The sequence below is a fragment of the Dasypus novemcinctus genome, chromosome 17 (assembly GCF_030445035.2).
Source record: "Dasypus novemcinctus isolate mDasNov1 chromosome 17, mDasNov1.1.hap2, whole genome shotgun sequence".
Classification (NCBI taxonomy): Eukaryota; Metazoa; Chordata; class Mammalia; order Cingulata; family Dasypodidae; genus Dasypus; species Dasypus novemcinctus.
The window spans coordinates 26,917,470-26,943,018 of record NC_080689.1 but is presented as its reverse complement, the minus strand read 5'-3'; the positions used below and the strand labels follow the sequence as shown (position 1 = coordinate 26,943,018).

The 25,549-nt window shown below is 38.8% G+C and overlaps 1 protein-coding gene across 18 annotated transcripts in view; it reads left to right on the top strand.

The window, feature by feature from the left end:
* Positions 1-25,549, top strand: part of CDKL4 (cyclin dependent kinase like 4) — a 124,026-nt gene that overhangs the window by 35,272 nt on the left and 63,205 nt on the right. For all 18 annotated transcript variants that reach the window (XR_011646087.1, XR_011646086.1, XR_011646088.1 and 15 more), the window contains one exon: positions 9,703-9,775. Coding sequence is in view for 11 of the 18 variants with exons in the window: in XM_071208783.1 (XP_071064884.1) it covers positions 9,703-9,775 (73 nt within the window). In the remaining 7 variants the exon portion in view is untranslated. The remainder of the gene's footprint in view (positions 1-9,702; positions 9,776-25,549) is intronic.

The window sequence follows — 25,549 nt, the reverse complement described above, 5'->3', positions numbered from 1 at the left end:
GGCTTGGCCCCATGGTGCAGCTCAAGGGTGAGAAGATGGGTCCTGCCATATGCCTGATTGCCATATGGCAGGTTGCCACTACCACTAGTAGCTGATTTTGGTGAGAAAACCTCTCTGATGGTCCTTTGAGTTGGACATTTCATGGCCTTGGAACTGTAAGATTTTCCCCTAATAAACTTCCCCTTATATGAATTGTATGCTTTATTAATATTAATCAATAAAATTGATTTTTCTTAAAAAATTCCATTTCTGGTACTTTGTTATCAACAGCCATAATGCAAACTAAGACAATATTCAATAATACTATGAAGATGCCACCTCCCCAATTTATTTACTTAGTTGCATAAAATTCTAATCAGAATACTAATGGGATTATTTTGAAACTTGAAAAAGTTAGACTCAGTGAAGAGGAAAAAGGAGAACTTTAACTGCTGAAGATTAAATCACAATAATTAAAACAGTGTGGTAATGACACAAAAATGTACAGAAAGACCAGTGAAACAAATAAGAAGTCCAGGTGCAATCTCAAATTTATATACACATTATAGTATATTAATAAGGTGGCTGTGGAAATCAGGGAAGAAGGACCTGTTTATTCCTTGATGGACATAAGAACTGCTAGCATTTACTTAGCACTTTCGTACACTATAATATGAGAAGAAAATAGAGGTGGATCCTTATGTTAGCCTGCCAATTGGCTGCAGAAGCAAAGTACCAGAAATTTGTTGGCTTTTATAAAGGATATTTATTTGGGCTAAAAGCTTACAGTCCCAAGGCCATGGAAAAGTCCAACTCAAGATACCATAAGAGGTACTTTCTCACCAAAGTCAGCTGCCACGTGTGAAGCAAGATAGCAGGCGATCTCTGTGAGATTTTATCCTTCCCCTCTGGGCTTCCACTCTCAAGCTCAGCTGCTCTGCTTCTTCCCAGTTTCAGATCTTAAGGCTTCTATATCAGTCTCAGCTGTCCTGCTCTCTTCCCAAACTTAACTATTAGCTGGTTCAACTCTCCCTGGGGCTTCAGCTGTTTGATCCTTCTCCTTTTTGTCACAAGGTAGGATCAAAACTGACAGAGCTCTCTCTTCCTATGTGTCTCTATGAGTATCTGTTTCTATCAGACCCAGCAAGGAGGTGGAGACACAACCTGAGTCATGCCTTACTGAAAATCAAAAAGCACCAATTGTAACATGTAATCTAATCAAGACAGCTCAGCTGAACTTAATGCAATCAAAGGGTATCACACCCAAAGGAATAGATTCGTTTACAGACAGAGCCTTTCTCTTCTGGGGATTCATAAAATAATCTCAAACTGCCACAATCATTATTCAATCTTGAAAGGAAAGGCTTTTCTAAGCGTAATAGCTAAGGAAAGAAACACTTATAGAATGGGTGATACACAAATTTTAGAGATTGCCTTTGACAAAATACCATGAGCAAAATTAAAAAGAGATGGAAAATTGGGTAAATTTGTCAGATTAGTAGGCGTTATGTAAACACATACAGATTTTTAAAATCCATTTTAAAAAATACTAGCACCCACTAGAGAGAAGGAAAAAGAATAGCAGCTATGTACAGCAGGGGAAGCACAGAGAGATTAAGAGGTGATGAGTTTTGTTTGGTTTGTGTTTATTATTATTATTGGAATAAAGAAAGTGCTCTAAGAGTGATTGAAATGATGAATGTACAAATATGTGATTACACCAAATACCATTGATTATACACTCTAGATGGATTTATGCTTTTATATGTATCCATAAAATTGATTTGTTTTTTAAAAAAATACTAGCATCCAATCCGACAATACATTTAGTCACAAAAAAAAATCTAGTGAATTCCTACTGTGCACCAGGCACTACTATAGGTTCTAAGGATATGGCAGTGAATAAAACATACAAAAAATCTCCCCTCCTAGAGTTTACATTCCAGTGGATGTGATAAAGCTAATTATTTTTAAAAGGGGATGCAAAATGACCAATACACCTATGAAAGCATGTTTATCCTACCTATTAATAAAAGAAATTTTAAAAATTTAAAATAAAGTACCATTTTCCCACCTATCAAATTGGCAAAGATTTTTCACAGCTCAAGAAAGCAAGTATTGGAGCAGGTGTAGCTCAGTGGTTGAGTACCTGCTTTGCACATACAGGGTCCCAGGTTCAATTTCCAGTAACTCCTATAAAAAAAGTGAGTATTGTTAACAATCAGGGAACCAGGTGAGAGTTCACAGCAAGGGAGAAGATAATTAGGAGGGAAGTTTGGCAGTGTGTATGGATCTTTTAAAACATTTTCACCCTTTGACAGAGAAATTCCACTTAGAGACAATTGTAGTAAGAAAATAATCAGATAGGTGCAAAAAGTCATGTTAAGAATGTTACCACATTATTTGTAACAAAAAAAGACATAATTGCCTAATAGGAAAGAATTGGTTAAATATATTTTGGTAGAGCCATACAGTAGAACAATTTGCGTCCAGCCCATTAAAAAGCAAGGAATAGAAGAAGAGTTAATGTCCTAGGGAAATATTCATGAGCTGGTATGGGAAAAAAATGAGATTATAAAGTAGAATATTCAGTGTAATTGGAAATTTATTTTTGAAAAATAATGTAGATTAAATAGATGGATGAACAGAGAGATAGAGATATGCATTAAAAATAGTTTTGGTAGATATACACCAAAACACTAACTGGTGATTGTATTGTGGCTGATCTCTCTTCTTTGTCCTTTTTCCAATTTACCCATTAACCTCCTAAATGCACATCCATTACCTTTAACATAAAAATTTTTTAAAAAGTTAAAATTGTTGAAGTAGCTCAGTTTATTATGAGCTAAATATGTTTTGTACTTTGTCTTAGAGGTGGATGTTTTTAGAGGTCCAATCAATTATCTTATAAATTAGTTTGCAAGTTAACATACGTTTTCATCAAGTTGGCAATCTATACCTGCTTCAAGTATTGTTCAAGGCTCTGAAAATAAATTATACAGTCTATATCTCAGTTTAGTTGCACTGTACACACCCTAAACCTTCCTACCTTTAGAACTTAATCTTTAAATTGTATAAAGTCCTACTTTCTACTATCTCTGAGATTCCTCCATCCAAGTGGAATTACTTCCCTCTGCACCTCCAAGAATTTTACCTTTAATCACTGCCACTGTGCTTGGTACTTAACTCCTTTATATTCTGCGGGGGGGAAGGGGGGAATTTTTGTTGTTTAAATATATTTCATGATTTTATGTGCATATTCTCTCCATTACTAGACCACATTTCTTTAGGGAAAACTCACCTAATTCATCTTAACAGCTTCCTCAGTGCCCAACGTTCATTCAGTCGTTTCACTCAAAACATATTTTATTGAGCACTTACACCGGTGCAGAGTATACAAGATAGGCACTAGAAGCTTGAAAATCTAATAAAGATACAAATATACAAAGTCATAATTATAAATTTTAAAGTTGACCCATTAATGCTGATGCAAAGGATGCACAAGAGAAGCAGCCAGTATCTGTTGGAGCTGAGGAATTAGAAGATTCTGAGGGGGAATTGTCATTTAGCCTGAAGCTTTGAAAACGGTTGGCTAGTTAGACAATCTTGGAGGAACGCATTCCAGAGTGCGAACAATGGATAAAAAGGCAGAGAGTCGTGAAAGAGCAAGGCATGTATGTTCAAGGAACTCCTATGTTCAGTGTTTGTTTGTTTTAATTTTGTTTTGTTATTTTAGATTTATTTATTTATCCCCGTTTATTGTTTGAGGTCACTGTCTGCTCTCTGTGCCTGCTCTTCTTCTCTTTAGGAGGCGTCTTGAACTGAACCCAGGGCCTCCCATGTAGAAGAGGTGCTCAGTCACCTGAGCACCTCAGCTCCCTAGTTTGTTGTGTGTCTCATTGTCTTTCCTCTTTATGTCTCTTTTGTTGTGTCATCTTGTTGCATCAGCTCACCATGCCTGCCTGCTGTACCAGCTCGCCTTCTCCAGGAGGCACTGGGAACCAAACCTGAGAGCTCCCATGTGATAAGCAGAAGCCCAATTGCTTAAGCCACATCCGCTTAAGTATGTATTTAGCAATCCCAAGGATCTCTGAAAGACCCTTCTTTCCACTGTTCAAGTTTTAGAAGTTTATTTAGCAGTGCCAGCCTATGGAAGTGCTCTCATCAACCCAAAGACTTGGATCCACATAGGGGAATGCAAGTAGGAACAATGCAGAATATGGCACTCTTTTTAATGATATGCTGGGTAGTCCAGATAGCAATAATTAGTTAAAAACATGCATCTACTTTTAATCCCTTCCTAAAGGCTACCTAAATAACAGCCAAGAGAGTATTTTTAAAATACTCAGTGAATCACAATCAGAGGTAAATGATCAGACAGCATACATACCAAGCCTACTGGACCGCTCTTTATTAGGGGATACTCACAGAGTTAGGAGTCTAGACTGGTGTGAGGCATAAGGTCATCATGTAATGGGCCTGTGGGATGAGCTGCGGGAGAGTGAAATGATCAAGGAACCCAAGGACTGCATTATAGCATGAAGACAGAGTTGATACAACACTGAAGTAAAACAGTGAGGGTGTACTCTTTTCCCTGCCACAGGAACACTTAACTAGAGAAAAAGCATCTCTTAAATCCATAGCTGTACACCAAATACTGTGACTATTGGATTTGTTCCAGTAAGGAGACTACATGTATAAAAGCACCTGCAATTGGCATTATCTGACTAAATTTTACGTTTAAAATAATCTATACTCAATCTTCAAAACCCACTCTGCTCCACAGAGGCCATTAGTAAATTAACTGGGAATGTGACAGGAATGGCCACCCCTGCCAACAGGGAGGAGTTCCCCCTCCACATATGATGCACTCTTTGTGCTGGCATAATCCTGCCTGCAGGAAGCTTCAAATCCAATGAAGAGACATTGAGGCCTGCGCAGGCCCCGACCTGTCCATGGTTTGGGGTTGCTATCAGCCTCATAAACTAAAGTGGAGGGTTTGTCTTTTGGGAAGACAAAAGTCGTCTTTTCCTCTGAAAAATCCTCCTACATAGGTGGCTTTGGGATTTGCCAGGAATAGGAGGCAGGGATCAAGGTCTTGAGAGTTTGGGTTTCAGGTGAGGTGTAGAGAAAAGAGAGTGATCACAACCAGGATGTCCAGAGTGGAGTGTATTAACAGTTCAGAAAAAAATCTAATGAAGAAACAGATACCGAAAGAAATAATTATAAATGATTATGGTGTTTTAAAATTACACCAAGAGCAGATGTGGCTCAAGCAGTTGAGCACCTGCTTCCCACATGGGAGGACCCAGGTTCTGTTCCCGGTGTCTCCTAAAAAAAAAAACAAAAGGAAAAACCAACTCAGGGGAGCCAATGTGGCTCAGTGGTTGAGTGCCAGCTTTCTGCTTACAAGATCCCCAGGTCCAATCCCCAGCCCCGGTACCTAAAAAAAAAAACAAACCTACTGCAGGCCCCTTCTGGCTGGCTAGGGCACATCATGCACTTCTATAAATGAGACGACTTTCTTCCTCAGTTACTTGATCATAGAGAATGGGTGCAGGTTGAAGGAGGGATGAGAATACACCAGCAGTATTGAGAAACACATGTTGAGTGGAGCACCAGCGTCCCAAACAGCAATATAGTGCTCTGTCCCAGATGATAAAAGGGGAGAGTCTGCCTTTGAAATGGCTTCCCAGCTTCAGTGGCACAATGGGGTCCCTGGACGGCTGGGGCCCGGGAGTGGTACTTGACTTCCAGGAGCATGGTGGGCATGGTTACCGGAACCGGCAGCAGGGCCAGAGTGATGAGCCGGACAGTTTATCTGATCTTTGAGAGTCTCCCAAACCAAAACAAATGGGTAGATCACCAGATTCTATTTGTTCTTTATAAACGTGGTGACTAGAGGCCTGGCTTGAGTCACCACAATAGCCGCAGCCTGTCCTCCAGTTCCTGAACCAAAATCAGTTCACCGAGGCAAGCCTCACAAATAAAGGGGAGAGGGCCATCCTAGAGGAGCAGCCCTACGATAACACCACACACTTAATTCCTCCTAGCCTCCCCCCAAATAACCTACGGTTACTTATCAAGACATTGGAAAAAGCATTGGAAAAAGGGCAATACCCAGTCTTTCAGGAATTACTGGGCAATTACTCTGAAGTAAAGTAATCACTAGTGACCTTGAAAACCGCTGTGGTTCAGAAGTCAGGTAACAGATGGAATTTTGACTTAAATCCATGTCGTGGCAGTCCCAGTGGGTCCATGAAAGCATCGTGGGGGCTATTCCCCATTTCCTAACTGGATAGTTGAACTAGAGATACTAGCAAGTGGAAAAAGAGCCAGTTGGCATTCTTTTCAAAGGAACAAAAGTTATTATGGTAAGAGGAGCCTAGAAGTGAGTAAACTCACCATCAAAATCAGATCCCTAGGGATCAGCAAAAATTTACGAGCCATACTAAGAAAATGGAAGAAATGTCCCAAGCAAAGGAATATATCAAAGACCCAGATGAGACACAGGATTTGAGACAGCTAATCAATGAGATTCATACAAATTTCCAAAATCAAATTAATGAGTTGAAAAACAATATGGCTAAAGAGATAAAGAACATCAAGAAGACACTGAGGCACAGATGGCTAGTGGTCGGGGAGCATGGTGGTGTCCTCAGGTTTGGAGAGGGAGGAGTGGCAGGAGCAGCCAGCAGCAACAGCAAAAGAGAGCGGCTGCTGGCCGTGCTGGACCATGTAGAGGTCTTGTCGATGGAACTTATTAAAATGCTGGCAATTTCAAGAAACCAGAAGATACTACAGCCTGGGAAACCAGAAGATACTACAGTCTGGAGAGGAAAACCAAATCCTGAAGTTAATTCACAGAGATTAGGAATTTCAAGAACTAATGAGGGAAGCAGACTTGGCCCAGTAGATAGGGCGTCCGCCTACCACATGGGAGGTCTGAGGTTCAGACCCCGGGCCTCCTTGACCCATGTGGAGCTGGCCCATGTGCAGTGCTGATGCGCACAAGGAGTGCCGTGCCACGCTGGGGTGTCCCCCGCATAGGGGAGCCCCATGAGCAAGGAGTGTGCCCTGTAAGGAGAGCCACCCAGCACAAAAGAAAGTTCAGCCTGCCCAGGAATGGGCACGGCACTCAAGGAGAGCTGACACAGCAAGATGACGCAACAAAAAGAAACACAGATTCCCGTGCCGCTGACAACAGAAGCGGACAAAGAAGAACATGCAGCCAATAGACACAGAGAACAGACAACTGGGTGTGGGGAGGGGAGAGAAAGAAATAAAAATAAATAAATCTTGGGGAGAAAAAAAAGGAACTAATGAAATTGGCACTTACTCCCTGAAGAACTGAGAGCAGTGACATGAACAGACATCTGCACACTGATGTTCATAGCGGCATTATTCATGATGGCTAAAATATGGAAACAACCCAGGTGAACATCAACTGATGAATGGATAAACAAACAGTAGTGTATACACACAATGGAATACAATGAAGCTGTAAGAAGAAATGAAGTCATAAACCATATGACAACATGGAGGACATTATGTTGAGTGAAACAAGCCAGACAAAAGGATAAATATGGTATGATTGCCCTCTTATAAACTAAATATATTGGGTAATCTCATGGAGTTAATAACTTGAGTATGGGTCATCAGAAAATAGAAAAAGGTTGGACAATGGAAAGCTGAGGGTTAACTTGTACAGAATTGGTAAAAAGGATGTATGCTAATCGTTGAAAATGAATAGAGAAGGTGAAAGCACAACATAATGTTTGTAACTAGCAGTGCTATTTTACGGGTATGACAGTGAAAGGGAAAGCCTAACCTACAATCTGATTTATTGGACTTACCACACTCAGCTAAGATGGAGTTGAAGAAGGACAATCACCACACCATGGAGCCTAGAGTGATTACAACTGAAAATGGGAGGATGGCAACCAGCATCCATGTGGAATCTGAGCCTCCTCTTGACATAGAGGTGCAATGGACACAACCAATCCAATGTCCACATAGAAGAGGTGGCATTGGATTGGGAAAAGTGGACATGGTGGACGATGGGTATGGGGAAGGGAAGGAAGAGATGAGAGGTGGGGGCGTATTTGGGACGTGGAGCTGCCCTGGATGGCGCCTCAGGGGTGATCACCGGACATCGTGGATCCTCACAGGGCCCACTGGATGGAATGGAGGAGAGTATGGGCCATGATGTGGACCATTGTCTGTGAGGTGCAGAGGTGCCCAAAGATGTACTTACCAAATCCAATGGATGTGTCATGATGATGGGAACGAGTGTTGTTGTGGGGGGAGAGGGGGGGTGGGGGGGTGGGGTTGAATGGGATCTCACATATATATTTTTAATGTAATATTATTACAAAGTCAATAAAAATAAAAATTTAAAAAAAAAAAAAAAAAAAGAAAGGGAAAGCCTAAGGTCATGTATACTACTAAACGGAAAGTTTAAAAATGTAACATGGGACTGTATAGCATAGAAAAACCTGAGTCATGTGAAATATGAATATTGGTAATATTGCATATGACTCTTTCTTTGAAATGTAACAAATGTATGTTAATGTTAAAAGGTATTAATATCAGGCACACACACAAAAACACACACACACACGTTATGTTAAGTGAAAGAAACCAGACACAAAGTATAATATATGGTATGATTCCATTCATATAAAAGGTAAATGCAAATCAATTTATAAAGGTGAAATTAGATTAGTGGTTATGCAAGGCTGAGGAAGGATAGGGGACTGAGAGGTGACTGCTAAGGGATGTGGAATTTTTCTTTTTGGAGTAATGAAATTGTTTTAAATTTTGGGGGGGTGATGAATGCACAACAGTGTGATTATACTAAAAGCCATAGATTGTACACTTTAGATAGATTTATGGTGTGTGAATGTATTTCAATAAAACTCCTTTTAGGGGGAAAAAAAAAAGGCAGGTCTTGGGTTAGCCTAAAGTTCATGACTGCAGGATCAAAATGGAAACTCACTCTGGAAACAGCCTAAAAAATAATTGTACTCCTACAATAAGGTGAATGATTACAGTCATTCTATGAAGTATTGTGAATAGAAACACAAATTGGGTTAAGGTAATTGCTCATCAGTGGGGACTAATTAAGTAAATTAAGGTACGTCCATACGTTGAGATTCCCTCCAGCCACGCAGAAGCCTGTGTACCTATTAGTGTCTGTACCTATCTGCATAAAAGGTTTCTGACAGGGTGGGAGTAGCTTCAGAGAATAAAGTCAGTGGCTGAGAGACAAGTATGGAAGACTTTGATCAAGCTCTATGATACCTCCTACTGGTGGCTGAATTCCTGATAAGTCTCCATTTCCAAATGTTCCTCTGACACTTACTGCCAAAATGGGGTCTTTAGACTCATACTCGTCTATTTGGTAACAACCCACAAGTCACCTATAATATGGGGGGAGGGCAATCCTTTTGCAAGTGGAAAAAGCTGCTCACACTTAGAAAAAGTATTAGGTATACTTTGTATAAAATAATATAAACCCAGTGAAATAACCCCTTGAAGTGGGCCGAGAGATAGTAAAGCAATTTTCATTACAATTTTAAAAAAAAAACATTTTCTGGACAGCCTTTGTACCATGCTAGTTGGTCATAACAAGCATGCCTGTTCCACTTCCATTCCCAGCCCTAGCTCATGGAACTACAGGCTAGGAATTTTCATTTCCTTTTTTACTTTTTTCCCCAGAGTTGCTGATGGAGTGATCAAAAGTGTATTATGGCAAACACTTCAAGCTCTTAATTTCTGTCATAAACATAACGTAAGTAACATTCTCTAATTTATTTGTTAATTTCTTCATGAGGGCTCCTTTTTTCTAAGTAACTCAGAGTTCTATTTGAACAGCTAAAGACAGGAGAAAAAATTAGACCCAGAAGAGCAAATCCAAAGAAAGTTACCGAATATGAGGAAAACTGTTAGATTATTCGTGGCTCTTTTTCAGACTCTGTAAGAATCAGATTACTTACTTTCTTATATATTAGAAGTTTCTATAAAATTTTTTAATTTTTTTTATTAAAGTTAATAGATCACAAGGAATGTTACATTAAAAAACAAAAAAACAAGAAACATAAGAGGTTCCCATATAACCCTCTCCCCTCCCCCCACCACATCATTTTTGTAAATTTTATTTTTTTGAAGATATATACATCACAAAAAAAATGTTACACTAAAAAATATAAGAAGTTCCTGTATACCCCCCATCCCCTCACCCCACTCCTCCCACACCAACAACCTCCCTCATCACTGCGGCACACTCATTGCACTCGGTGAACACATTTTGGAGCACTGCTGCACTACACAGATAATAGTTTACCCTGTAGTTCGCACTGTCCTCTAGTACATTCAGTGGGTTATGGCAGGATTTATAAAGTCCAGCATCTGACCCTGCAATATCATTAAGGACAACTCAAAATCCCAAAAATTCCCCCACATCACATCTCTTCTACCCTCTCCCTGCCCTCAGCAACTACTGTGGCCACTTTCTCCACCTTGATGCTAAAATTTCTTCTCATCAAAGTAGTTTTATAGTAGAATATCAGTAAGTCCACTCCAGTCCATATTTTATTTCTCCATTCTGTGGACCCTGGGATGGTGGTGTCCCCTCCACCTCTAGATCAAGAGGGGGCTTAGATTCCACATGGATGATAGATGCGATTCCTCTGCTTACAGTTGTAGGCACTCTTGATTCCCTGGTGTGGTGGTTGACCATCTTCACCTCCCTGTTAGCTGACCTGGATAAGACTAATGAACCAGAGAGTAGGAGTTGCCACTCTGCTGAGGCTCATGGCCCAGCTGGCACATGGGCAGTCCAGAGATTCAAGTCTCCTGAGTATGGACCATCCCTAGCACCAACCACAGGTTCAGTAAAAGTGACAGAAGAGCCATGTGTAGAAAAGTCACATCTGAGTCCAGCTCTGTCACACTCAGGAGCACAAATTCCAAAGTAGGGTCCTCTGACATGGCACAGAGCTCGAAATCCATCTGCCATCACTATATACCGTGTGGGTCTCCGGAACCTTCAAGAGAACCAGTACCTAGGGCTGTATCTACTTTGGCTTTTTCTGGGGTCCTGGTGAGGTGTGTGTAGCCACAACCCCTCTGATGACCTCCCGACTCTTTTTGGAAAACTCTTAGCCATATCAACTCATTGGTCTTTGCCACTTCCCCGTTTTATTCAAGGTCAAAGAGCAGTTTTTAACACTTGATTGAACATGTAGGCTGAGATATTCTGCTGGTCTGAGATGACTCTTTTATTCGAGGTCTCTTTCTAGTTGCTTCTCTAGTTCGTGATTGGTAGTAATCCCTCGGCGCTAGAGTGGCTTATCCCCAGGAGTCATGTCCCACGTTGGGGGGAAGGTAATGCATTTACATACTGAGTTTGGCTTAGAGAGTCCATATTTGAGCAACATAGAGGCTCTCAAGAGATAACTCTTAGACACCCTACAGCTCTAGTCCTAGTTCATATTTCAAGCACACAGGCTCCTAAGAATAGTCATCAGTATCAAGGGCTCAATGTTGAACCATCCTTCCTTGTTGATCTTTGCCATTGTACTTGGGGGATTATTGTTGTTCTTTTGGGAAATGTAATAGAGCTCCCCTGGGTGGGAAGTCAGCACTCCCTCAGTTGATGTTTGTAACTGCTATAAAAATACCTCACATATATCCTAACATATTTATGTTCCCTATAGACATGCCCTGGAGAACTCCCCCCCCCACCCACGTGCCCCCCATCAATAACACCCTACACCAGAGTTCCTCCCCTGCCATAGTTTAACCTCTCTTTGGTACAAAACTTCTTCAACAGTAAATCCTAATATCTTGCCAAATTCAATTAATAGGAAATTGAAATACAGGGGTGGGTTTAAAGTTTAGAAATAGAATACATAGTAATTTAGAAATACTAAAATAAAGTAAAAATAAATTGGTGTATTACTAAAATTATATTATAAAGCTTTGTTTCTACATTTTGCCTTTCATCCCTGTAATAGGTGTTATCCTGTATATGTACAGTGGCAAGGCACTTCCATTTCTTCCTCAGTGTCTACATCCTTTCTTTTTTTTTTTTTCCTGATTTTTAATTTTGTCTTCAAAAAAGTTTGGATCACAGTAATTCACATACTCAATATAGGGGACTCCCAGATATCCAACATCAAACCCTTTTCCCCTTTCCCCAGCAATGATCTCTTTACATGTTCATGTTATATTTGCTGCAGCTGATGTACAAATTTCGAAACACAGCTATCAAACATGGTTCCATTTTGGTTTACATTATTGTTTATATTTTAGACTGTACAAATTTCTAAATTTTTAGGTTCCTTATAGTTTACATTTTAGCTTATAGACTTCTATACACTTCAGATGTAAGTTGACATGTCCATCATTGCATTCTGTAAACTTTTAATTAGCCATGGTACTAATGATTCCCATGAAAAATTTTTAAAAGGTTCAAGTAATTTTTCAGGATATCAGTAGTGGAATTCACTGTAGTTGGTTTTATTTTATCTCTTAACTCTTTTTCTGTCCTTTAACAGCTCTGCCTTTGTTTTATTTTTGTTTGTTTATTATCTATGCCTTTTTTTAGGACGTACTAGGAATTGAACCTGGGACCTTGTATATGGGAAGCAGGCACTCAACCACTGAGCTACATCCATTCCCCAATGGGAGTTGGTTTTTTCGTTTCTTTTGTTTTTTCAGGATGCACTGGGGTTCAAAGCTGGGACCTTGTAATAGGAAGCAGTCACTCAACCACTTGAGCTATGTCCACTCCCCCATTAATTTTTTAAAGCCATAACTCTCAAATGTATGCATGCGTGAGGATTCCCTGAAGGACTTGTTAATACACCAGTTGTTGGGGCTCAAGAATTTGCATTCTAACATTTTCCCAGGTGATGCTAAAGCTGCTGGTCTAGGAATCACAGTGTGTTACAGGAATCATTTTGGCATACTGCTTCCTATGTATAATTTAACTTCTTTCCCTTGTATTTCCTTTATTTTTTTTTCATTCGTATTTCTCCCCCTTCCCCCCGACTCCCCCCTCCATTCTCTGCTCTCTCTCTCCATTCGTTGTGTGTTCTTCTGTGTCTGTTGTATTCTCATCAGGCAGCTCCAAGAACCCATGCTGGGACCTTCCAGAGTAGGAGAGAGGTGATCATTCTCTTGCTCTACCTCAGCTCCCTAGTTCGCTGTGTCTCATATTGTCTCTTTTCTGTGTCTCTTTTTTTGTTGCGTCGTCTTTTTGCGTCAGCTCTCCATGTGGGCGGGACCACTCCTGGGTAGTCTGTCCTCCTGTGCAGGGCTGCACTCCTTGCACGGGGGCCACTCGTTGCGCCGGGGGCACCCCTTGCACCAGGGACACCTGTGTACAAGGCAACACTCCTTTCACGTGGCAGCACTCCATGTGGGCCAGCTCGCCACACAGGCCAGGAGGCCCTGGGTATCAAACCCTGGACCTCCTATATGGTAGGCAGAAGCTCTATCCGTTGAGCCATATCTGCTTCCCTGTTTCCTTTAAATTGGTATTTATATCTAGAGGCTTGATTATATTTTTATATTCACATTCAGTCATATGTGGTCCTGTATACTTCCTATTATATCACATCATGAATTGTCCCATTTGAATCATTCTAAAATTGATCAGTGGGTTCAGGAGGTGTTAGTCTGATCCCTTCCATTATGAGTTTCCCTTTCAACCTTTCGTACAATGTTTTTAGCTTCAGCATCCTTGATGATTATTGCCTACTTGTGCCTATATCCACTAACTAGTTCATTAGGGTTAGAAGAAGACAATTTTCTAATTTTTTTTTTTAATAACAATTTTCTAATTCTATTACTCCTGCATTCATTAATTAAAACTCAATAGAGAAGAACATACCATTATGGACTCTGGTTACTACAAAATAAAATTAGATAAATATGTGATTATTTCCATTTATTTGTCTTTGTCAATACTCAGAGTGATAAGTCAGTGTCTTGGCAACCTCCAAAGGTGAACAATGAAGGTTTTTTCCACCTTGGGAGAAGGTATCATCATAAATGAACCTCAGGTGACCATGAAGTTTTATGTATGTGACGTGTTTCAATCCTTTGCAGTTATTGTTTTCTCTGATGCTCAAATTGTCACATATTAGGACTGCAGGAGCTTCTTCAAGTTTACTCTTGTTTGCTTTTACTATTAAAATATTTCTTTTAAAAAATATTTCAAGACCTTTTGAGTTGATGCCTAGATAGAGACAATGTTGAGGCAAGGATGCAAACTTCAATATGGTCATGTTGGTGTCAACAGAATGTACCATAGTAGTTTAGAATTGCTGAAAAACACAGTACAAGATCATGGAACTAAGTTTCAATAAATTGAGAAAGCTTCCTTTAGTTTTAAGGAAGTCGGTGAAGTTTTTGTTAGAATAAGCCAGAAGCTTTTATTTCCCACTAATTAAATATAGAGAGATAATTGTGCATGTGATACATAAATATATTCTTCATGGTGCAAGTACTTGTGCTTTCAAATACTCATTAGAGATGAGGCTGAATTAATTCATATCTCTGTTGTTTTCCACCACGCTTTAGGAATTATTGAAGTTCACCTTATATTGCTGTGGAATACATATATTATTATTAGTTAAAATAATTTTTAAAAAAATACTATTCAGGGAGCAGATGGCGCTCAGGTGATTGAGTGCCTGCTTCCCATGTACAAGGTTCCAGATTCAATTCCTGGTATCTCCTAAAAATAAAACTAACAAAAAAACAACTTTCATTGGGGAGCAGATATATTTCAGTGGATGAGTGCCTCCCTCCCATGTATGAGGTCCTGTGTTCATTCCCCAGTACCGCCTAAAAATAAATAATAAAAATATACTATTCACCATAAATGTTTTCACTTTATCCTTATATAAACACACATTTTCTAGTGTACTAGAGTATAAGCTTGAATGCTCTGTATGTAGTTGATTGATCTTTGTATCTCTTACAATGCCTAGCTTATTTATTTTATATAAAAGGTACTCAACAAGTATTTGTTGAATATGAACAAATGAATCAGTTAATCAACATACTACCTGATTGTGACTCACCATTTCTAGTGGACCCAAACATTATTGTAAGTCAGTGGAACTGTCATCATTTCTCTGTTTGAACCAACATGTTTCACATGTTAGCCTTTAAGATAGTGAAAACATCCCATTGATGATCTATGATCTCTATTAAAATTGGATAATTTTTCAGACAAACTTCCCTCCTCCAAGGTGGAAATTACCACTGAACTTTGGTTATCTCGTAGTCTGATACTATGGAAAGCCTTTTTGTATCTATCTTATTTTATTTATTAGCTAAACTGTATGCAAAGGATCAAAATCTAATTTACATATTAGCTGTTACAATAATATATCTAAAACCTTTATGCTGTCCTTATTTTTAAAGGAACCCTCATGATACTCTCCAAGGATAGAAAAGGCAATCTGACCCAGTGGTGTTGCTGTAGACTCACAGCTTCCAACCTTGTTATCTCCAGAGTTGTTATTCTAACCAAGACCATGAAGGCTGAAAAAGTAGTAAGAGATTAATGCCTTGCTACTCAAAGTGTGGTTGCATAGAGATCACCTGAGGCTCATTAGAAGTTCAGGCTCTCAGGCTCACCACAGACATACTGAATCAGAATCTACAGGTTAACAAGATCTCCAGGTGATTCACATGCACATTAAATTATGAGAAGCACTGGATTTAGTAAAATAACCTACTGTTTTGTCTCTTTCTTGCTCTATAATATCACTGGAATGAGATAACCAAAGTGACCCATTAAGCCTTATTTTGAACTCATGGATTTGTGTATATTTGTTGCACTAATTAAAGAAAAAGAACTTCATCTCAAAATGGCAAAACCACACAGTGATTTCTGGTTTTAAATATGTCAGGTTGCAACATCTATCATCATCTTGTTGATGTTAATCTTTTAGTTGACAGGAAAGGGTTCTCTTTCCTCTCTCGTTGCTATGTATTTCCCTAAAGCTCAAAAAGAACTTCTCAGATAAGGAAAACTGTCATTCAGTACGCTATCTAGGAAGCAACAGGGTGGGAAGATGGTGGAGAAGGAAGCTCCAGGAATCAGTCCCTCAACCAAAACAACCATTGAATTGGCAGGACCTGCCTGAATCAACAATTTGAAACTCTGGAGTCTCATGGAACACTGTGCGGTGTCCAGGGAAGAGATGAAGGAAGAGCCTGGTAAATTGCAGTAAATAACAGTGAATTTCACCCCTCCTGTAGTGGCTACCATCCATCATCCCCCAACTATATGGCTAGCAGCAATGGGGATTGCATCCTGGGCTCCTCGTGCAGCTTGCTAGTGCCAGGATAGGCTATGATGACCTAGTCCTCCAAAATTGAGTGGTATGTGGTCTGATCACTGATCACTGCTTTGGATTACCTACTTCAGATCACTGGGAGGCCAGATCTGAGGGCAGCCATTATTCCAATGCCCATCAGCCAGGTGCAGCAGAAGAGTCTTAAAGAAGCAATACCTTTTTCTCTCTTCTCTTTCCATTCCCCTTCTTGGAGCAAAAATAGTTTGGCAAAGTCACAAACTGACAGCTGCAGCCTTCAACATCAGGAAAAAAAAATGCAGCAATCTCAGAAAACTAGACGTAGAAGTTATAACATAATACTTAGAATATCCAATTCTTAACAAAAATTTACAAAACACACAAACAGCAAAGTATGGCCCATTTACAGGAGAGAAAAATAATAATAATTTGCCAGAAACCATCCCTGAGGAAGCTCAGGCATTGGAATTATTAGGCAAAGATTTTAAATCAACTGTCTTACATATGTTTGATGAGCTAAAAGGACTCCATATAAAAAGAACTAAAATTAAGAAAGTCTTGTCTGAACAAAACAGATATTTGAAAATTATAAAACAGCCAAACAAATTTTGGAGCTGCAAAGTACAGTAATTGAAATGAAAAATTCATTAGACGAATTCAACAGCAGAAGAAAGGATCCATGAACTTGAAGATAAGACAATTGAAAATTTCTGGTGTGAAGAACAAAAAGGAAAAAAAATGAGGAAAATGGACAAAATCTGAGGGACCTGTGAGACACCATCAAGTATACTAACATACGTATCATTAGAGTCCCCAAAGGACAAGAGAGGAAGAAGCAAAGAAGCATTTGAAGAAATAATTGCTGGAAACTTTCCAAATCCGATGAAAGACATGAATAAACACATCCAGGAAACAAAACAAATTCCAAGCAGGATAAACTCTAGGAGATATACTCCAAAACACATTATAGCAAAATTGTCAAAATCCAAAGACAAAGGATTTGAAAACAGCAAGAGAGAAGCAACTTGTTATTTACAAATGAGCACCAATAAGATAATAGCAGATTTCTCATCAGAAACCATGGCAGCCAGGAGACAGTGGAGTGACATATGTAAAGTCCTTAAATTTTGTCCAGCAAAATTATCTTTCAAAAATGGAGACATTAAAATATTTTTCAGATAAAAACTAAAAGAGTTAGGGAAGCGGATGTGGCTCAACAGATAGAGCATCCACCTACCATATAGGAGGTCCAAGGATTCAATACCCAGGGCCTCCTGGCTCATGTGGGGAGCTGGCCCATGTGCAGTGCTGCTGTGTGCAAGGAGTACCGGCCCACATAGGGATGCCCCTGCGTAAGGGTCCCCCACACATAAGAAGTGGCACCTGGATAAGGAGAGCTTCCCCACGTGAAACCGCAGCCCGCCCAGGAGTGGTGCCACACACATGGAGAGCTGATGCAGCAAGATGACACAACAAAAAGAGACACAGATCCCCAGTGCCACCTGATGAGAATACAAGCAGACACAGAAGTTCACAGTGAATGGACACAGAGAGCAGACAACGGGAAGAGGGAAAATAAATGTCTTTAAAAAAAAAAAAAACTAAAAGAGTTCATTGCCATAAGACCTGTCCTGTAAGAAATGCTAAAGGAAGTCCTTCACACAGAAAAAAAAGGACACTAGACAGTAACTCAAAGCTATAAGAGAAATAAGGAACATTGGTAAAGGTAACCATAAAGGTAAACATACAGTCCTGTATTATGGTACTTTGGGGTTGTAATTGCTCCTTCCACCCACACACCCATATGACTTAACAAGCAAATGTGTAAAATGCTGTCTACAAGAAACACACTTAGGTAAAAAAGAAACACAAAGAAGTTGAAAGTAAAATGGTGGAAAAAGATACTCCATACATCAGTAATCAAAAGAACCAGAATGGCTTTGTTATTGTCAGACAAAACAGACTTTAAGTATAAAAAGATTACAAGAGAAAAAGTAGGATATTATATATTGATAAAAGGTTAAGGAAAGCATGAAGATATAATGATTATAAACACATATATATTCTACAACAGAGCCTCAAAATATATGAAGCAAAAATTGACAGAATTGAAGGGAGAAATAGATAAGTCTACAATTTTTGGAAAATTCAGTATACCACTTTCAATAATCAATAGAACATCTAAATAGGAGATTGGTATGGAAATAGAAGATAACACTAGAAATCAATTAGACCTAATGGATATATATAGAACACTCCACCTAACAACAGCAAAATACACATGGATCATTTTCCAGGACACACCATGTATTAGGCCACAGCAAATAGTAAGCTTTTAAAATTTTGAAATCATGCAAAATATCTACTCAGACCACAATGGAATAAAGCTAGAAATCACTAACAGAAGGAAAACTGGAATATTTACAAATATGTGGAAAATAAACCACATTTGATTAACCAACCAATTTGTCCAGAAGAAATCACAAAAATTAGAAAATATCTTGATGAACAAAAACACAATATAGCAAAACTTATGTGGCTCAGAGTGTATGTGGCTCAAACAATTGAGCATCTGTTTCCCACATGGGAGGTCCCAGGTTCGTTTCCCAGTGCCTTCTAAGAACAAAACAACACAACAACAACGACAAAAAAAAAACCAGCTCAGAGGAGTTTAGTGGTTACACACCAGCTTCCCACATATAAGATCCCAGGTTCAACCAGTACCAGTACCTCAAAAAAAATAACCAAAAAATTATTGTGTGCAGCAAAGGCAGCTCAAGGGAAACTTATAGCTCTCAATGTTTATATTAAAAATGAAGGGGAGAGAGCAGATGTTGCTCAAGCAGTGAGCATCTGCCACGTGGGAGGTCCCAGATTCAGTTCCCGGTGCCTCCTGAAAGAAAACAAAAGTAAGCAACAAGCAAAACCAACAGTAAAACCAACTGGAAGCTGATGTGGCTCAGTGATTGAGCACCAGCTTCCCACATGCAAGGTCCCACGTTTGATTCCCAGGCCCCAGTAGCTCAAACAAAACAAAACAAAATAAAAACGAAGGAGGAGAAGGTATAGCTTAGTAGTCGAGTGCCTTCTTCCCATGTACAGGGTCTGCAGTTCAATCCCAGGTACCTCCTAAAAAAGAGAGAGAGAAGAAAGATCACAAATCAATACCCTAACTTGCCATCTAAGGAAACTAGAACTAAGAATACTAAACTCTTAAAGTTAGTAAAAAGAAGGAAATTGTAAAAATTAGAGATAAATGAAATAGAGAACAGAAAAACAATAGAATCAACCAAACCAAGAGTTGGTTTTATGAAAATAACCATAAAATTGACAAACCTTTAACTAGACTGACAAAGAAAAAGAGTGAGGACTCAAAATTAGGAATTAAAGTGGGGCTATTATTGCCAACCTTACACAAATAAAAAGGATTGTAATAGGGTACTGTGAAAAATTGTACACCAGGAAATTAGAAAGTCTAGGTGAATGGACAAGTTCCTAGAAACATATAAATTGCCTAGTCTTAACACAAGATGAAACAGAAAATCTCAACAGAGCTATAATAAGTAAAGAGATCAAATCATTTAAAAACCTCCCAACAGAGAAGAGTCAAGAACTGGATGGTTTTACTGCTGAGCTCTACCAAACATTTAAAGACTTAACACCAGTCCTTCTCAAACTCTAACAAAATATAGGAGGGATTACTTCCTAATTCATTCTATGAAGCCACCATTACCCTGATACCAAAGCCAGATACAACAGCACAAACCAAGAAAATTGCACACCACTTTCCTCATGAGTGTAGATGCAAAAATCCTCCACAACCTTCTTACAAATGAAATCCAACAGTGTATCAAAAGAATGTGAATATATCTCAATAAAACTGCTTAATAAATAAATAATTGTGCAAGAATAGCCAGAAATAGCTGTGTATGGCAGGGAAACAGATTGAGAGGTGAAGAATTTTCTTTTTTTTTTTTTATTCATTATTATTATTGAAATAACGAAAATGTTCCAATAGTGAATGAAGAGATGAATGCGTAACTATGTGATTATACCAGATTCCATTGCTTGTACACTTTGGATGAATTGTATGCTTTATTAATATGTTTCAATGAAACTGAATTGTTTAAAAAAAAAAAAAAAGATGATGCACCTTGACCAAGTGAGATTTACTCCAGGAATGCAACAATGACTTAACATAAGAAAAATCAATCAACATAATAAACTACATTAATAGAATGAAGAAAAAAACATATCTCATTTGATACAAAAAGTTACTTAACAAAATCCAGCATCCTATAATGAAAAACATTCAGAAAACTAGGAATAGAAGGGAACATTCACTACATGATAAAAGGCATTTATGAAAAGCTCACATCAAATATCATACTTAATGGTGAAAGACTAAAAGCTTTCCCCCTAAGATCAGGAACAAGACAAGGATGTCCATTGTCACCACTGTTATTCAACATTGTACTGAAAGTTCTTGCCAGAGCATTCAGACAAGAGATAGAATTAAAAGGCATCTGAACTGGAAAATTAGAATTCAGATTATCTCTATTTGCAGATGACATGATCTTATATAGAGAAAATCACAAAGAATCTACAATAAGGGAAACGGACTTTGGCCCAGTGGTTAGGGCGTCCGTCTACCACATGGGAGGTCCGTGGTTCAAACCCCGGGCCTCCTTGACCCGTGTGGAGCTGGCCATGCGCAGTGCTGATGCGCGCAAGGAGTGCAGTGCCACGCAAGGGTGTCCCCCGCGTGAGGGAGCCCCAAGCGCAAGGAGTGCGCCCGTGAGGAGAGCCGCCCAGCGTGAAAAGAAAGTGCAGCCTGCCCAGGAATGGCGCCGCCCACACTTCCTGTGCCGCTGACGACAACAGAAGCAGACAAAGAAACAAGACGCAGCAAATAGACACCAAGAACAGACAACCAGGGGAGGGGGGGAAATTAAATAAATAAATAAATCTTTAAAAAAAAAAAAAAGAATCTACAATAAAGCCTCTACACCTAATAAATGAATTCAGCAAAGTTGCAGGATAGAAAATGAACACACAGAATTCAGCTAGGTTTCTATAGTACAGTAATGAAAAATCTGAAAAGTAATTCCACTTACAATAGCATGTAAAAGAATAAAATACCTGGATATAAATTTAAACAAGAAGAAGAAAGACTTGTACACTGAAAACTGCAAATATCTTTCATTTCTAAAAGAAGTTAAAGTAGACCTAAATAAATGGAAAGATATTCTTTGTTTATGAACTGGCAGACTTAATATTGTGAAGAAGTCAATACTGCCTAAAGCAATCTACAAGTTCCGTGCAATCCCTTTCAAAATTCCAGCAGTCTACTTTGCAGAAGTGGGAAGGCTGATCTGCAAATCCATGTGTAATTGCAAGGGTCCCCAAATGGCCAATCTTAAAAAAGAACAAAGTTGGAAGATTTAATATTTTCTGATTTCAAAACTTACTACAAAGCTACATTAATTAAAACAATATGGTGCTGTCATAAGGAAAGGCATATAGACCAATGGTATAGCATTGGGAATCCAGAGAAACCCACACATCTATAGCCAGTTGATTTTTGGACTAGGGTGCCAAGTCCATTCAATGGAGGAGAGAACAGTCTCTTTAACAAATGATGCTGAAACACTGGAAATCCACATGCAAAAGAAAGGATGTGGATTCTTACTTTTTACCTTATACAAATATTAATTCAAAATGGAACAACAATCTAAATATAAGAGCTAATATTAAAAATTCTTATAAAAATATCTAGAGAAATATCTTCAGGACATTGTAGTAGGCAGTGGATTTTTAGGTCTTACACCAAAAGCTCAAACAACAAAAGAAAAATAAATAAAATGGACTTCATCAAAATTTAAAACTTCTGTGCATCAAAGGACATTGTCAAGAAAGTGAAAAGACAACCTACGGTATGGAAGAACATGCTTGGAAACCACATACCTGATGAGCGTTTAGTATCCAGAATGTGTAAAGAATTCTTACAACTCAATGACAAAAAGACATCACAATTTTAAAATGCACCAAGTGAACAAACTAAAAATATGTTCAATATCACTAAGCGATTAGGGAAATGCAATTCAAAGCTACAAGTAGATATCATTTCACACCTATTAGAATGGCCACTATTAGAAAAACAGAAAACTATAAGTAGTGGAGAGGATGTGGAGAGATAGGAACATTTATTCACTGTTGGTGGGAATGGAGAATGGTACAGCCACTGTGGAGGACTGTTTGGAAGTTCCTAAAGAAGGAGAATATAGATTTGCCACGTGACCTGGCAATACCACTACTGGGTATATTCCCAGAAGAACTGAGAGTAGTGACACAAACAGATATCTGCACACCAATTTTCATAGCAGCGTTATTCACGATTGCCATAACTTGGAAACAACCGAGGTGTACATCAACCGATGAATAAATGAACAGACTGGTGTATACACACAATGGAGTATAATGCAGCTGTAAGAAGAAATGAAGTGACGCATATGACAATATGGATGACCCTGGAGGACATTATGTTGAGTGAAGCAAGCCAGACACAAACGGACAAATACTGTATGATTGAGCTATTATAAATGAAATATATTGTGGAATCTCTTACAGTTAATTATTTGAATATGGGTCACTGAAAAATGGAGGGTTAACTTGTACAGAATTTGTAAAAAGGGTATGTGTTAATCTTTGAAAATGAATAGAAAAGGTGGAAGCACAACATAATGTTTTTAACTACCAGTGCTATTATACGGGGATGACAGTGGTTGAAAGGGAAAGTTTAAGGTCATTGTGCTAAGTGAAAGAAACCAGACACAAAGTACTACATATTGTATGAGTCCATTCATATAAAAGGTAAATATAAATCAATTTATAAAGATAAAATTTGATTATTGTTCATGTAGGGCTGAGGAAGGATATAGAGGGATTGAGAGGTGACTGCTAAGGTGTGTGGAGTTTTTCTTTTTGGAGTAATGAAATATGTTCTAAAATTTTTTGTGGTGATGAATTCACAATATTGTGATTATACTAAAAGCCACTGAAGGGAGCAGAGATGGCTCAAGCAAGTAGGCACCTCCCTCCCACATCAGAGGTCCTGGGTTCAGTTCCCAGGGTCTCCTAAAGAAACAAGGAAGATGAAGAGACACAGCAAGTGAAAAAACAATGAGGAGGTGGGGAGAAAGAGATAAAATAAATCTTTTTTAAAAATTGAATAAAAGCCATTATTATACACTTTGGATAGATTGTATGGTATGTGAATATATCTCAATAAAACTGCTTCTACTGAGCCTCAACAGACTCCAGCACCTACAATCTGATTTATTGGACTTACCACACTCAGCTAAGATGGAGTTGAAGAAGGACAACCACCACACCATGGAGCCTAGAGTGATTACAACTGAAAATGGGAGGATTGCATCCAGCATCCAGGTGGATTCTGAGCCTCCTCTTGACATAAAGGTGCAATGGACACAACCAATCCAGTGTCCACATAGAAGAGGTGGCATTGGATTGGGAAAAGTGGACATAATGGACAAAGGGTATGGGGAAAGGCAGGAAGAGATGAGAGGAGGAGGCGTCTTCGGGACATGGAGCTGCCCTGGATGGTGCTTCAGAGGTAATCACCGGACATTGTAAATCCTCACAGGGCCTACATGATGGAATAGAGGAGAGTATGGGCCATGATGTGAACCAATGTATATGAGGTGCAGAGGTGCCCAAAGATGTACTTACCAAATCCAATGGATGTGTCATGATGATGGGAACGAGTGTTGTTGGGGGGGGGGAGAGGGGGGGTGGGGGGGTGGGGTTGAATGGGACCTCACATATATATTTTTAATGTAATATTATTACAAAGTCAATAAAAAATAAAAAAATTTAAAAAAAAAAAAAAAAAACTGCTTCTAAAAAATGCACCAAGGATTTGAATAGACATTTCTCCAAAGAAGACATTCAAATGGTCAATAAGTATATGACAACATGCTCAATGTCATTAACCATTAAAGAAATGCAAATTAAAACTATAATGAGTAACCACTTCACACCCTGAAAATAAGTGTTAACAAGAATACAGAAAAATTAAGAAACCTTGTACATTGCCGGTGGCAGTGTTGAATGGTATAGCCACTGTGGAAGACAATTTGGTGGTTCCTCAGAAAGTTAAACATAGAGTTACTATAACCCAGCAATCCCACTCCTAAGTGTCTGCCCCAAAGAAATAAAAGCAGGGACTCAAAGAGACATTGCACATGACTGGACATTGAATGTTCATCTCAGTGTTGCACAGCAAGCTGGTGCAACAAGAGACAAAGAAGAAAAGCATAATGAGAGACACAACCAAGTAGGGAGCAGAGGTGGCTCAAGCAATTAGGAGCCTCCCTCCCATATCAGAGGCCCCAGGTTCAGTTCTCAGTGCCTCCTAAAGAAACAAGGAAGACAGACACAGCAAGTGCAAACAACAAGAGGGTGGGGAGAAATAAATAAACCTTAAAAAAAAAAAAAAGCTGTATAGGGGAGCAGGTGTAGCTCAGTGGTTGAGCACCTGCTTCCCATGTATCAAGTCCCAGGTTCAATCCCCAGTACCTCCTAAAAAAATAAAATAAATGAAATAAAATAATAAAAAATAAATTAAAAACATTCAAGGATTTAGGGGTGAAGAAGTTTCTCGTTTGTTTTTTATTAGTAGTAGTTTCAAAATAATGAAAATGCACTACTAATGGTTGAAGTGGTGAATGTACAACTATGTGATTATACCAAATACCATTGATTGTATTCTTTGGAAGAATGGTATGATATATTAATATGTACCAATAAAGTCAATTTGAGAAAAAATAAAATGAAATAAAGGAAAATCAGAGAAAGAAACTAAAGGATGTAAGGAAAATCATGAATGAACAATATGAGAATCTCAATAAAGAGAAAGAAATTTTTTAAAAAGCTGTATAGGTGGAAGTTTCTGACAATGATTCTTGAAATTGAGGGTCTGGTATAAAGTATTATGGATACCTCTTCTTGCTAGCTTGTGAGCGAATAAAAATGAGATTGTATCTCAATCACAGTAACCCAGCTTGACCAATGTCTGCCAGAAGCTGTATGTGGAACCCATGTTTATTAAAATTCTTCTCTTACTGTGACTTGCATGTTTCTTATCCTTGAATAGAAAATAAGCTGATTGCAGAGACACTGCAGGGAGTTTGCCCTGA